The sequence below is a fragment of the Grammomys surdaster genome, unplaced genomic scaffold (genome assembly GCF_004785775.1).
Source record: "Grammomys surdaster isolate TR1022 unplaced genomic scaffold, NIH_TR_1.0 98, whole genome shotgun sequence".
NCBI classification, from domain to species: Eukaryota; Metazoa; Chordata; class Mammalia; order Rodentia; family Muridae; genus Grammomys; species Grammomys surdaster.
Genome location: NW_021604577.1, coordinates 13694648 through 13709532, shown reverse-complemented (window position 1 = coordinate 13709532; position 14885 = coordinate 13694648). Strand labels below are relative to the sequence as shown.

Below are 14885 nucleotides of genomic sequence, written 5' to 3'. Positions count from 1 at the left end.
ATGCTCTTGTCCTTCAAAGAATTTTAGGTTCATTGTGTAAAAATAAAGACATGGTTATGGTTATGGTACCATGGTTATGGTAGAACATGACCGTGATTCCAGCATTTAGAACATGGAGAAAGGAGGCAGGAATTCAAGGTCAACCTCAGCTAAATTCCAAATCCAAGGCCTTATGTGGAGAGATCTTGTCTCAAAATAGCAGCAGCATCAACAGGAAAAAACTAAAGTCAGGAATAACTGATATGGCTAGAACAAGACTTTTAAAACTGACATTTCTAAGATTTGATATGAAACAAGGATCCCAAGGGCTAATGAAATTAGATATGGGCAATGCTAAGAAGACAAATAATTAGCTTTTTAACTCTGTTATCTATTTTGAGATGATATATTATAGTCATTAGGGGGTTATAGTTCAGATTGCCTAAATTTGTGGTCCATCACCTCACTAGCCACAATTCTTTTAGCTACATATGGTTCTTTGTACAGAAAATAAAACCAATCAAAGTAGAAGTTTAAAAAAAAAAGCCAACGCTATCTCCCTGTTTATAAGAAGACTTTAGAAAACGTTTCTGTTATTGAGAAGGGAGGAAACAGTCACTCCTGTGGTACTTGCCGTCACTGAACCATATGTAACCTTTATTTTGTAGCAAGAATTTATGCAGAGATCCAGTCTTTATTTTTATATTTGAGATTGTTCTGTATAAGAACAGAGATATAGAAAGAATAGATCAAGCAAATCCTGACTAGAAAAAAAAATGGTAACACAAACACCAACAGCTTTCTAATTTTTTTCCTTTGCACTAACTGATTTTCTCACTCAAGTTCCCTTTCATTCTTTTTCTTTAAAAAAAAAAATCATTGTACTTATCATTATTTCATGCTTGTGCATGCCTGTGTGTGCAGGCACACGTGTAGAGGTCAGAGGGCAACTCCTTCAGACATTGGTTCTGCTTATACTATGGGCTCTAGGGAACCAGCGCTGGTCACCACTGCTGGTCACCAGGCCTGCACAGCAAGTGTTTCCATCTGCTAAGCTAACTTGCTGGACCCACTTTTCTTATTGCACTAGAGCTTTCAAAATGGCAATCTTCTGTTTTAAATATGGAACTAAACACAGCTTAATGTCTTATGTTAAAGTCAGAACTTTACCAATAATTCTGTAGTGTTATTGGCTGACACAACACAATGGCCATGTGAATACTTTCATTTGATGAAAATGGGGCAGTCATGCTGCTAACACGACCTTGATATGGAACCTATGGTGATCGACACTTAAGCCAGAGAATACATTTCACTTCAACTCAGACCATAAAATCAGAAGGCAGATAGCATTAGACACAAATTTATCAATCTCATTGATCCAGGAACTAGGCACAGAACTCAAACTACCTACACATCTCCTGGCATGATTTCCTTACGAAGATTTTTACGTAACAGATGGAAGCATTATTTAATCAAGCTCCTAGTCCACAATCACATAAATGTTCATTTCCTCTGACTACAGGAGGTAAACAAAACAGTGCGCATAGTGGCTTGTTGAGGAGTCTCATGTGTCCCAGGACGCAGCTCAGCACATTACTGACGATGACCCTGAGCTTCTGACCCTCCTGCCTCTACCTCCCCAATGCTAATATTATGGTATGTTCTCCCATGCCCAATTTTATGAGGTCCTGGGAGTAGTTAGCATTATCCACACAGTTTTTAAGCGACAGGCATAGAAACAGTTTATTAACAAGGTGTAAAAGGAAAGGCACATCAGGGAACAGAGTGGATTAGATGGCGGGCCCAGCCCAGTGCTTTGAAGGACTAGTGAGCATAGCTGCAGAAGTTTTCTAAAGGCTTTTCAAAGAAAATTTTGCTATGTTAACATATTGTATACTGACCTTGGATATTTAAGAGCATAGAATTTAAAGAACAAAATTTCTAAATCAAACTATCCAGATAAAAAAAATATCCTAAATGTTAGTGCAAAAAGTGTCAGATCTACAATAAAATTAGCAATAGTATTTCAGTTGAAAGTAGTTATAAGAATTTAAGTTTTCCCAATAAAGGGCAGAGGGAAAAGGCTATTTAGCAGAGTTTCTTGGCATTGCAGATACCGGACAGTGAGATGTTTCTAAATTACAAGGGAAAATATAAAGAAACAAAAGGAAGACAACTCGGGGAAAATGTCTCAAAGGCTGTCAGAAACATCAATATTAAGTTTTTACATATATCTGGTAATATGTTGTTAGCATACTATGACTTAGCATCAGGTAAACTGAATATCTATATTTTCTAACTGCAAAAGAAAAGTTAGTTGTGAAATAATCCATCAAAACCCAGTTTTACTACAAAGCTGCTAGCTCAATCAACAGCGGTGTTGAACTCTGACCTTTGGTGTCAGCATCAGTTATCTGCTCTTTGGCTACTTCCTCCTCTTCTTCAGCCATCGCCTGGAAGATTGCAGTCAGGAAGAAAAAAAGCAATTCACACAGTGGGCCTTCACTGTCATTTCCTACAAGAGCTTCCTCTAACACTTCTGTGAATAAAACGTTTAAAAGGAATTTAAAGTTCTGTCATGACTGAAGAAACAACTCCATTGGAAAATAATAAACATTCAATCAACACAAGCCTGTGCACTGTTCCCTCAAGTGCCTGATTATCAAAGCAGAGCCAGGTCTTATCTGAACCAAAGTCAATTCAAGTCGAGGCACAAGCTTAGCTACACCTAAAAATATCTTTTTATAGGAAGTGGTGATGAAGTCAGATTGTTCTACCAGTCTACATAGCAAGCTCTAGATCAGCCAGAGCTATATAATAATACTGTCTCAAAAATCAAAATAAATAAACAAAGAAACCCCATAAAACCATACTTCGTTACTATTGCCCCACTGTTGACGAGAGCTAGGTGGGATGCTGCTTACCAAACAGTACAGGAAAGGCAATTCTCATTGTTAGGCTTTAGTCCTAACATTGTGTGGATATTCAAACGTTCACCAATTGTTTAGATGCTCACGATTCATATGGCATCAGTGCTGCATGCCACAGACCTCGCCCTTAAGGAGACACTCGAGGTCTCGGGACCCCTATTGGTCAATGCGTTCTCTTAGTAAAGCAAGAATGACAAAGAAACCTGTGTCTCCAAGGCTTCTGCATGCAGCTTAAAAAACTTTATTGGATAAAAACGTAAAATTTGATTCAAATTCCTTCTCATATTGGACTCTATTATAAATGTTTATACAAATTTTGTAAACCCACACGTAAATTAATTGTAAATTAGAAGTGGAAACTACTTGTCTGTAAACTCTCACATGGCATTCCTCACTCAAGAAGTGGGTCTATTCGCCAGCCCTTGAGTTCTAGGTCTATGACTGTTCTTACGAGGGCCCATGGCAAAGGTAAGGATGTACCAGCCCCAAGCCTAGGTAACAGTTCCTGTTTCCTAGTGGGAGTCACATGGAGAGGACTGAAACATGTACATGCAAAACCATCTTAAACAACTACCCAGTCACACCTTCATCTCAGTCCCAGCCACTCTTTGACTGCAATCATACTCTAAGAGATGTTCAACGACCCTACAGAACTGTGAACGGTCACTTACTCTTTAAAAAAAATTATTTTTATGTTTATTTCTTTTTACTAATTTATTGAATAAACATACAAGACTGTTTCTTAATGATATTTTCATGCATGTATATAATTGTGTGTTTGCATTTCGCCTCCCCACCATCCTTGATTGTCTTCCTTTCTCCCTCTAGCTGTTCCTTTTCTGGCTCTATATTGTACCCCACCTGCTTTCCTGGAATATACGTGTGTGTGTGTGTGTGTGCGTGTGTGTCTGTGTGTGTGTGTATGTGTGTGTGCCCTGTATATCTTTTTTTTTTGTTGTTTTGTTTTGTTTTTTGGTTTTTCGAGACAGGGTTTCTCTGTATAGCCCTGGCTGTCCTGGAACTCACTCTGTAGACCAGGCTGGCCTCGAACTCAGAAATCCACCTGCCTCTGCCTCCCAAGTGCTGGGATTAAAGGCGTGCGCCACCACTGCCCGGCCTGCCCTGTACATCTTTAGTGTGCCAGTTGTTTTTGTTAACTTGACACAAAACTAGACCTATCAGGGAAGAGGGAGTCTTAGTTGAGCGAATGCTTCCACCACATGGCCGGTAGCTGTCTACAGGGCGCTTTCTAGTTGATGTGGAGTGCTCAGACACTGGGAGTGATGCTACCACAGGAATGTGGTCCTGGATGCTGTGAGAGTGCAAGATGAGTAAGACAGTAAAAAGCACTTCCCCAAGGCCTCTGCTCCAGCTCTTGTCTCCAGATTTCTGCCTTGAGTTCCTGACCTCATTTTCTTTGATGATGGACTGGTGTGGAAGTGCAAACCCCCACCCTCACCACCCCCACCAAGTTGCTTTGGGTTATAGTGTTTTATCACAGCAATAGAAACCCTAACGAAGACAGCTAGAAATCAAGCAATACATTATGTCAGAGTAAACTGTCACGAAGCAACAGGTAACTTGAATACTTGCCTAAAGTTACTCCCTCAGGAAACTCATCTTGAAGATCAAAAAGTTCCCCAAATGCATTAAGGAACTCCAAAACCATCAGAGCATCACCGAAGACTTCAGGAGGTAGTCTAGTTTTCACGGGCGTTGGTTCTGGAAGTTCCTGCAAGGTTAAATAGTACATGTAATGTTTAAAGGTTTAGATACTTTTTATTTCCAGAAATAAATGAAATCCTTATTCTCTTAACCAAATAAACCTAAATGCATGCCTGGCCACAGCAGTTATTGGATGCCAGGTATCATAAAGTCTCATCAACTATTTTGGCAGAATAACCACTGCTACAGTAACAGTGCATCCCTGGAAAGCTAAGAAAACCATCTATCTATATAGCGGCTGTTTCCTTTCAGTTAAATGAGGAAGATGCACTTCTATCAAGAAACAACCTTTTCAAAAAAAAAGAAACAACCTTTTCAGCTAGGTGTCCACTATGGACTTGCAATCTCAGCACTCAGAAGAGTGACACAGGTGAATAGGAGCTGCAGCCTGCCTGGTCTGCACAGGAAGACCTTTCTCACTGCTAACAAACACAAACCCAAACCCAAACTCACCCCCAATTTTTTTTGGGATAGAGTCTCAGTCTGTAGACTAGAATAGCCTCAAACTCACAAGAGATCCATCCATCCGTCCACCTGTCTCTACCTACCAAATGCCAGACTAAATGCATGTGTTACCATGCCCAGCCAAACCAACCATCCTGTCAGCAAAGCCACAAAGGACACATGAAATACATCTGTGGCAAGCACTGCATGGTCATACCTTAAGGTCATCACACTCCATATCTTCTCTGGGTTTACTCCACTGCTTTAAGTATTCCATATATTTTCGCTTTTCTTCACGTAATTTCTCTCTTTCCTAGCAAAAAAGATTATAAAAATTATTAGAAGAAATTTACCTGTCAATATTAACATCACCTGAGAAATGTTAATAAACACTGGAGCTAGGCAGCTCAGCTAGTACAGTGCTTGCCCAACAGTCAAGTTTGATCCTCAGTACAGTGTAAAATGAGGCTTGGTGGTGTACACTTGTAATTCCAGTACCTAAAGGTATTGGCAAGAATTCAAGGTCGTACTTGGCTACAGAGCAAATGTGGGGCCAGCTTAGGTTACACAAGACCCTGTCTCAATTAAAAACAAACAAAAAAAATCCCTTGGAACTAGGGTTTCATGAAGATGGCTGTGAGCTGCCATGTGGGTGCTGGGAATCAAACCTGGGTCCCCTCCAAGAGTGGCCAATAACTTCAATCCACTGAACATTTCTCTAGCCCTGTTTTTAGTTTTAAGGCTAAGAATGAAGACTAGAAATAAATGAATCAAAGTATTATTTATTTATTTATTTATTGTGTGTGTATGGACTATGTATATGTTGTACGTGTGTGTGTGTGTGTGTGTATGTGTGTGTGTGTAGATCAAACAGTGTCTTCAATCATGTTCCATTTTGTAACTTTTAAAAAATTTAAAAATGCAGCCAGGGCTATACAGAGAAACCCTGTCTTGAAAAACAAAACAAACAAAACAAAACAAAACAAAAAGTTGAGTATTGAGTATTAACCTCTGAGCCATCTCTCCAGTCCCCTGGGGAGATTAATATTTTTATCTGTGTTCTATGTAGGCTCAAAAATGTGAATGAAAATGGTAAAAGAATTTAGTTTAAAGAATTAGTGACACATTTAAATATGTAAATTTCTATTATATGTAAGAATCACAGCTATATATATATATATATATGTATACTGAATACCTTTTCTCTTTCTATTTTAAGTCTCTCTTTTTCTTCTTTTTTCTTTAGTCGCTCTTCTTCTACAATTTTCTTCAATTCTTCCCTCTTTTTCTCCTTATCTTCCTTTTCTCTTTTTCTTGCTTCCAGAGCATCTGCTTTTTCTCGTTTTAGTTTAGCCTTTTCAAAAGCTGTGGAGAAGGTCAAATTTAAAACTATACACTGACAAAAACAGAAATTCGGTTTAAAAAAAAAAATCTAATAAAAGAGGCTTTAAACTAATTTAGGTTAAATGAGAGTAGTAGAGATTCACAAATTCTTGAGGGACTAGCAGGTAACTGATTAAATGGTAAGCTACCCACACCAGGACAAACATATCCTGCCTCTAAAACCAAAGACAATAAAACATATACAAAGAACGATAATTAAGTAATCTACTTGTTAAGATATGGAATCACAGCCCTCACAACCGGAATGTATTAATCCCACTGAACTAGATTCAGATGCAGTCAAGCTGGGAGGCAGTGTCAGGAAAGGCCAGACCACTCAGACCCTTACAACAGCTAGCGCTCAATCTAGCACTAAGCAGTCGGGGGGTGGGGGGGATACTTAGAAGAGATGAATAAGGGCCATTCAGGGGAAAAAAAAAAGGCAGTAATCTCTGAGAGATTTATCATTCAGAAATATTCCTCATTTGGGCCCGAGAAATGTTCGTCTTTATCCTTAAACAGTGTTTGGAGGGAATGTTAAAACTCACCCAGTGCCCTCATTTCTTCTTGTTTCAAAAGCTTGTCTCTTTCCTTAATAGCTTTGCTCCGACATCTTGCAATAGTCTGCTTACTAGCAATGTTGTCTTCCTAAAAAATAAATGAGGAAACTAAAGTGGTACACCACAAACTACATAAACTCATAAGTCTGCCAAGTTTTCTAGGTAAGGAAAAAACAAAACAAAACCCCAAAACCCCAAAAGCTCTCACCAGGCCTGCAGTCATAGGTCGGTGGTAGAATACCAAGTTCACATAAGTATCTTGAAGCCCTAGATTCAAATGCCCAGAACAGAAGAAAACCAACAAAACCATACCAATTACAGCTTTCTGTAAGTATTAAAATGAATTCAAGTATAAATGGATAAATTAGTCATTCTAATCTGTACTGGCTGGTTTTGTGTGCCAATTTGACACAAGTTGGAGTTATCACAGAGAAAGGAGACTCCCTTGAGGAAATGCCTCCATGAGATCCAGCTGTAAAGCATTTTCTCAATTAGTGATCAAGGAGGGAGGATCCCTTGTGGGTGGTGCCATTCCTGGGCTGGTGGTCCTGAGTTCTATAAGAAAGCAAGCTGAGCAAGCCAGGGGAAGCAAGCCAGTAAGTAACATCTCTCCATGGTCTCTACATCAGCTCCAGCTTCCTGACCTGCCTGAGTTCCAGTCCTGTCTTCCTTTGGTGATGAACATCAATGTGGAAGTGTAAGCTGAATAAACAAACCCTTTCCTCCAACTTTTTTTTTGTGTGTGTGTGCAGGAATAGAAACCCTAAGACATAATCAAGCCGGGCAGTGGTGGCACACACCTTTAATCCTAGCACTTGGGAGGCAGAGGCAGGCGGATTTCTGAGTTTGAGGCCAGCATGGTCTACAGAGTGAGTTCCAGGACAGCCAGGGCTACACAGAGAAACCTTGTCTTGAAAAACCAAAAAAACCCGGGCAGTGGTGGCGCACACCTTTAATCCCAGCACTTGGGAGGCAGAGGCAGGCGGATTTCTGAGTTCAAGAGTTTGAGGCTAGCCTGGTCTACAGAGTGAGTTCCAGGATAGCCAGGGCTACACAGAGAAACCCTGTCTTGAAAAACCAAAAAAAAAAAAAAGACATAATCATAGAGATATATAGAATATGAGTCAATCTCCAGACCTAAAGAAATTTAAAAAAATCTAGTACTTTGGTAATATATCAAGAGCAATAAAAACTATACATTAGAAAAATAAATCCTCAAGATTGCTTTATAATCTAGATGATATAAACATCAAATATGAAAGACATGTCAGGAGGATTTTTTTTTGTGGTCAATATTAAGCAATCTCAAATTTTTATTTTATTTTGGGACAGTATTCTTGCTATGCAGCTCTTTGCTGGCCCGGAACTTTCTATATAGACAATGCTTCAGACGGCCTCAGGGTTGCTGTGACAGTCCTGCCTCTGCCTTGTACCACAGCTGGCTCTCTAATAATCATTTATAACAAAACATAAAATTCATTTTACTATTTAAGTACTTGGTAAGTACTAGGCCAGTGCTAAATAACAGTGATAAACAAGGTAGACTTGGCCCCTTCCCTCGTGAATAGTTTATTAGAGAAGTCAGATCTTAGTAAGTAAAATATGAGAAAGGTTTTGACTGCTAAGGTTCAATATTCTAAGTAAACACCTTATTTCAAAATTTGGATAAATTCTGAAGTGGAAATTCTAAACAGCTGAAAAAGATAATTACACTTGAACTGTAGCTAGGAAATAAAAGTAATTAACTGGTTACTATGTTGAAGGTTACACTGAAGGAGAAACACCTTTCCTCCACAAAGACTGGAGGAGCTCTGAGAAAAGTGACAAGACTTCCCACAAGGAAGGAACAACTGGATGTCTCCACCGAAGGCTTTTCAGCGAGGAAGAAACGTTATCTGTCCTACTTATTCTTTTTATAACACAGACAACTCTTTCAGCCAACACTTAACAGGAGCCTGGAAATGACCAAGACACTTCAATAAATTCTAAATTATACTGTCTTAGTTACGGTTTTACTGCTATGAACAGACACCATGACCAAGGCAACTCTTATAAGGACAATATTTAATTGGGGCTGGCTTACAGGTTCAGGGTTCAGTCCATTATCCTCAAGACAAGAGCATGGCAGCGTCCAGGCAGGCATGGTGCAGGCAGAGCTGAGTTCTAAACTTCATCTGAAGGCTACTAGTGGAAGTCTGACTTCCAGGAAGCTAGGGTGAGGGTCTTAAGCCCACACCCACAGTGACACACCTACTCCAACAAGGCCACACCTCTGAATAGTGCCATTCCCTGGGCCAAGCATATACAAATCATCACATTCCACTCCCTGGGCCCCATAGGTTTGTTCAAACATATGAGTCTATGGGGGCCATACCTAAACTACAGCATAATGCAAAATATATTTTGTTCAACTTCCAAATTCCCCATAGTCTATAGCAGTCTCAACAATGTTAAAAGTTCAAAGTCTCTTGAGATTCATCCAATCACTGTAATTCCCAAAGCAAGGCAGGAAACAGCTGGGCAAACTCCAAACTCTGCATCTCCGTGGCTGAGGTCAAACCAGTGTTCAGATCTCCCAACTCCTTTCTTTGTTCACTGCAACAAACCTCTTTCTCCTGGGCAGGTTCTACTCCCTGTTAGCAGCTTCCCTCCACAGATAACCCACAGCTCTGGCATCTCGAACATCTTGGGGTCTCCAAGACATTTTCAATGTTACAGCTTCTTATTTCAATGATCCCTTCATGCCTTTGAAACCAGTACCACCTGGGTGACTCTTAGACATTACCAAGTACAGCTGTAGCATGAGGTACAACCTTGGCTATCTCTGGAACACAGCTTTGTGCTCTCAGAAAATACATCCCAGAAGATTTCACCTCAGTGATGCTGGTCTCTTCTTAGTCACCACTAATTTCTTAGCTCCAGCTAACCAGCATCAACTGTCCCAGTAGTGTCTTTCTTCCCTTGAATATAAAGCCAGAGACACATGACCAAAGCTGCCGAGTTCTGCTGCTTACAGAAGCTGGAATATGGCCCCCTTGTTCTATCACTATCACTAGCTTCCTCTTTCCCAACTCCTTCACTAAGCTTGACTGTCCTGGATCTTGCTCTGTAAATTGACCTACAACTCAGAGATCTGCATACCTGTCTCCTGGGATTAAAGGTGTGTACCACTATGCTTGGATTTAAGCTTTTCTTCACCTAGAACTTGCTCTGTCTCATGCTGGCCTTGAACTCAGAGATCTGCTTGGCTTTATCTCCTGGGATAAAAATATGCACTACCATGACTGCATCTAAATTTAGCTGGGTAGGATCTTGACCCAAAATCCCACTCCTTTAATCTGTTATCTCCTACAACACAGGATTTGGCTCAATTTCACTTCCTGGTGCCCCTTTAATACTTGAACCATATACTTTTTTATTTTTTTCTTTTTAAGTTTGTTACCCTTGATCAAAACATTCTTCATGAGACTACCAGATAAAAAAGTCTCTGCTGGACTTTTTTGAGACTTGCTTTGTCAATGCAATTAATATAAATCTCTTTACCTCACACTCAGGTAGACTCTTCAGACAAGGGCAAAAAGCAGCCACATTCTTCACAAAAATACCACAAAAAACAGTTTCTAAGCCATATACTGAAATTCTTCTCCACTGAAACCCTCTTAGGCCAGGTCTGCACAGTTCAAATCATACTCAGCAACAAAGTCTTCCATATTCCTACTAGGTTAGCCCACTAAGCCCAACTTAAAAGTATTCTACTGCTTTCCAAAGTCCCAAAATCCACATCCCTCCAAACAAAACCATGGTCAGGCCTATCACAGCAATACCCCAGTCCCTGGTACCAACTTCTGTCTTAATTAAGGTTTCACTCCTGTGAACAGACACCATGACCAAGGCAACTCTTATAAGGGCAACTCTTATTGGGGCTGACTTACAGGTTCAGGGTTCAGTCCATTATCCTCAGGACAAGAGCATGGCAGCGTCCAGGCAGACATGGTGCAGGCAGAGCTGAGAGTTCTATATCTTCATCTGAAGGCTGCTAGAGGAAGACTGACTTCCAGGAAGCTAGGGTGAGGGTCTTAAGCCTACACCCACAGTGCCACACCTACTCCAACAAGGCCACACCTCTGAATAGGGCTACTCCCTGGGCCGAGCATAAACAAATCATCACATATACCAAACACCCTCCAAACTCCTATTAGAAGCACTGGAAGCTGGCTTGCAAATCATTATAGCTATCAGCAACTTCTAGTCAGAAGAAAAGAACCAGCAAAGAAGGAGGGTAAGAGAAAACAAAAATGCAAAAGGAAAGAGAGTCCAGGATCAGAAGGATCCAATTACACTCCTTCTAGCTCTGAGACCTGCATAGGTTATTAGTTTGTCCACTTCCAGACACTTCCATGGTGTCTCTGTGGGGAATGACAATGATCTGATGAGGAAAAATTCTTTACTGCTATAACAAACAAAGGTAAACTGAGAAGCAACTGACACACTTTTCATGCCACACTGCCCTTCTCATTCTAAAGTCTCTAAGAGATTTACTGTGCAGTCTAGGGCTCTCATTACACACACCTGTAGATTGTTATGTGCTTGGATTTAGGCCACCACTTTTTGGTTAAAGTCTATTTTTAGTAACTACATAAACAAATTGGATATTATATAAAGAATATTAGAACCATTTGATTTGCAAAATGTAGCCTCAAGACTACACATTCTGCTGGCTAGCCCATGAGATCTCTGTGTGTTTATAGATCTGCTATGCTATGTGCACGATGAACGTTCTGCAAAGCAATGCTGAGTCCCTTACAACCATGTTCATGTCTCAAGTACCCTTCCACCCCTTTGCCCTATGGCTCAATGTCTTAGCCACTGTTCCACTGCTGTGAAGAGACACTATGACCAAGACAACTACTGTAAGAGAAAACATGGAGTTGGGGGCTAGCTCATGGTTTCAAAGGTCTGGTCATTATCATCAGGGCAACATGCAGGCAGACCCTGGAACAGCAGCTGAGAGCTACATCCTGAACCATAGGTCTAGACACCTGGTATGGTGTAGGCTTTGGTAACCTCGAAGCCCACTCCCTGATGACTAAGTATTCAAATGTATGCACCATAGGAGCTCTTCTTATGCAAACGGCCAACTCTTGGGATTCATTTAGGCCTTTCTTAAAGCCCACTGGTCAGAACTGCTCTGAATACTTGAATGTTATTCTAACGTCCTGAGTTTCTCATCCCACTGGTTTTTCTGGAGTAACTGCCTGTAGACTCCTCCCTTGGTATAAGATCTGTCTCCTGAGACCCTGAGTCCACACAACAAACGTCATAAATTTTAGTGCTGAGCAGCATCGAGGGAACACACACTCAGATCTTCTTTATGAAGTAAAGGGCACTCTTCTTACAGGTTACAAGGGTGACAGGAACTACACATTTCATTGATTGCAAATCCTGCTTTATTAAGCTAAGGGTAGTTTAGACTTTTCTTTACCTACCTGACCAAAAGATATTCGTTTGGGAGGTCTTCCTCTCCGTCGGTTAGCAGGACTGAAGATAAATGTAGGTGGGTCATCAGGGAAGAAATAAGAAAAATCTTGCTCTGCTATGTTATATGTTGAAAAAGACGATGCCTTAATTAAAAACACACAGGGTATAGTGACAACACATTAGTGTACTGTATACAACGTGTTCCATGTCATATGACCACTATTACTGCTGTTAAAGACTAAGCCAAAAACATTGTGTTTCAAATACACTTATGTAGTTGGTTTATGTGATCCTTTTCTACATTAAATAATTTGTCAGAAAGATACCAGATAGAAAACTAATTAAAGTTTATCATGAACTGAGTATTGTGATACATGCCTGTAATCCCAGCATTTGCAAGATAGAACCTCAATGTTCTTGGCTTCACAATAGCTTTAAGATGCAGTTCCATGAGACTTAGCCTAACAAAACCAAACCACTTTTCCACAAAATAGCAACAATGTTTCTACAGAGTTTTAAATACTGACAGCTATTTCAATGTGTTTTTTAGATTTATTTTATTTTTACTGTCAGGTGTTTACGCTGTATGGGTATGTGCATATATGAAGGCGGGTGCTGGAGTTACATATTGGCAGTTGTAAGCACCTGATGTGGGTGTGGATGCAGGGAACCAAATTCAGTAAGAGCAGTAGTTATCTCTTAACAGTGAACCATCTCTATAGATACAGCTCTGTTTTTTTTTAATATTTATTTATTTATTTTATTTATGAGTATACTGTCGCTGTCTTCGGACACACCAGAATAGGGCATCCAATCTCATTACGGATGGTTGTGAGCCACCATGTGGTTGCTGGGATTTGAACTCAGGACCTCTGGAAGAGCAGTCAGTGCTCTTAACCGCTGAGCCATCTCTCCAGCCCGTTTTTTGTTTTTTTTTTTTTTTTTTTTTACCAATTTTGTCTAAATTTTCTATCCTTCTTTTTTTTTTTTTGGAGATGGGAACTCAGTATGTACCTTTAACTAACTTTGACTTGCTTTTTTAGTTAAGGCTGGTCTTGAATTCAGGCATTAGCCTGACTCTGCCTCCTGAGTGCTGGAATTGTAGGTATACACCAGCATGCCTGACTTGAAAATATTCAAGTTGTACATTTAAAAACTCTGTTATTTTGCTTTTACTTGGCACATAATAATTTCGTATTCTTTACAAAACACAATATAATGTTTCAGTACTCCAATAAATGTCTTCCTCCTTCGTGTTGCTTTGTTCTGTTTTGGTTTCTAAGACAAACTTCTGTGAAGTCCAGGCTAACCTCACACATGCTCTTCTTCTGCCCCAGTCTCCTGAGTAGGATTGCTACTACCTGGCTCACAGTAAATCTTCCAACCATTTTCCAACTACTGAACATTTTGATTCTTTGTCGGGGCTAGGTAATGACTTAAATACTTTATATATTAAGATGAGTTGGTCTTGATAAAAGCAGAAATTCAAATTGCTATAAAGTCCCAAATAAAAAATTTTATTCTTACCTGAGCTGTAAGGTTCTAAGATATTCACCACATTTGAGATTTACCTTTTACTTTCTATCTAAAATTTGTTTGGAACAATGTTTAGAGCATGCTCAACCCCAGATTTTTTGACTTAGTGGACAGATTATAATTTTTTTCCCCTTCCCTTCTCCCTCTTGCTCCAGCTTCCGCTTGCAAGTACACTGTAGCTGTCTTCAGACACCCACAAGAGGGCATCAGATCTCATTACAGATGGTTGTGAGCCACCATGTGGTTGCTGGGAATTGAACTCATGACCTCCAGAAGAGCAGTCAGTGCTCTTAACCGCTGAGCCATCTCTCCAGCCCCAGATTATAATTTTTAACCTCAAAGAAAAATGTCGACCGGGCGGTGGTGGCGCACACCTTTAGTCCCAGCACTTGGGAGGCAGAGGCAGGAGGATTTCTGAGTTCGAGGCCAGCCTGGTCTACCGAGTGAGTTCCAGGACAGCCAGGGCTACACAGAGAAACCCTGTCTCGAAAAAGAAAAAAAAAAGAAAAGAAAAGCAAAATGTGATTTACAGAAATGGTCCAGGAAAGCAAAGCTACAGAAATGTCAATATTATCCAAACAGGGAGAGCCCTACTACACAGCTCATATATTTTGCTGGTAGAACACAAGTTTTAGCATCTAAAACCCTGTCGATCCTGATCATTCTAACAGATCAAGGACCCATGACATTTCTACATTAGACTGTATCAGCATGGTCATGTACTCATACTACAGCATGAGGACCAGAGTGGGTTCTTCTCAAGTACACGACGATCGTGCTTTTTTGGAAATGCCCAGAGCCTAAGGATTTCATATTTTTAAAGATTTTTTTAATGTTTGCAAATATA

At 40.1% G+C, this 14885-nt stretch overlaps 1 protein-coding gene across 1 annotated transcript in view; it reads right to left on the bottom strand.

The window, feature by feature from the left end:
* Nucleotides 1-14885, bottom strand: part of Baz1a (bromodomain adjacent to zinc finger domain 1A) — an 87956-nt gene that overhangs the window by 28792 nt on the left and 44279 nt on the right. The window contains exons 7-12 of the mRNA XM_028781608.1: nt 12511-12645; nt 7013-7112; nt 6280-6446; nt 5299-5394; nt 4506-4644; nt 2375-2521 (exon numbers count right to left, since the gene is read on the bottom strand). Coding sequence (XP_028637441.1) covers nt 2375-2521; nt 4506-4644; nt 5299-5394; nt 6280-6446; nt 7013-7112; nt 12511-12645 — 784 coding nt within the window. The remainder of the gene's footprint in view (nt 1-2374; nt 2522-4505; nt 4645-5298; nt 5395-6279; nt 6447-7012; nt 7113-12510; nt 12646-14885) is intronic.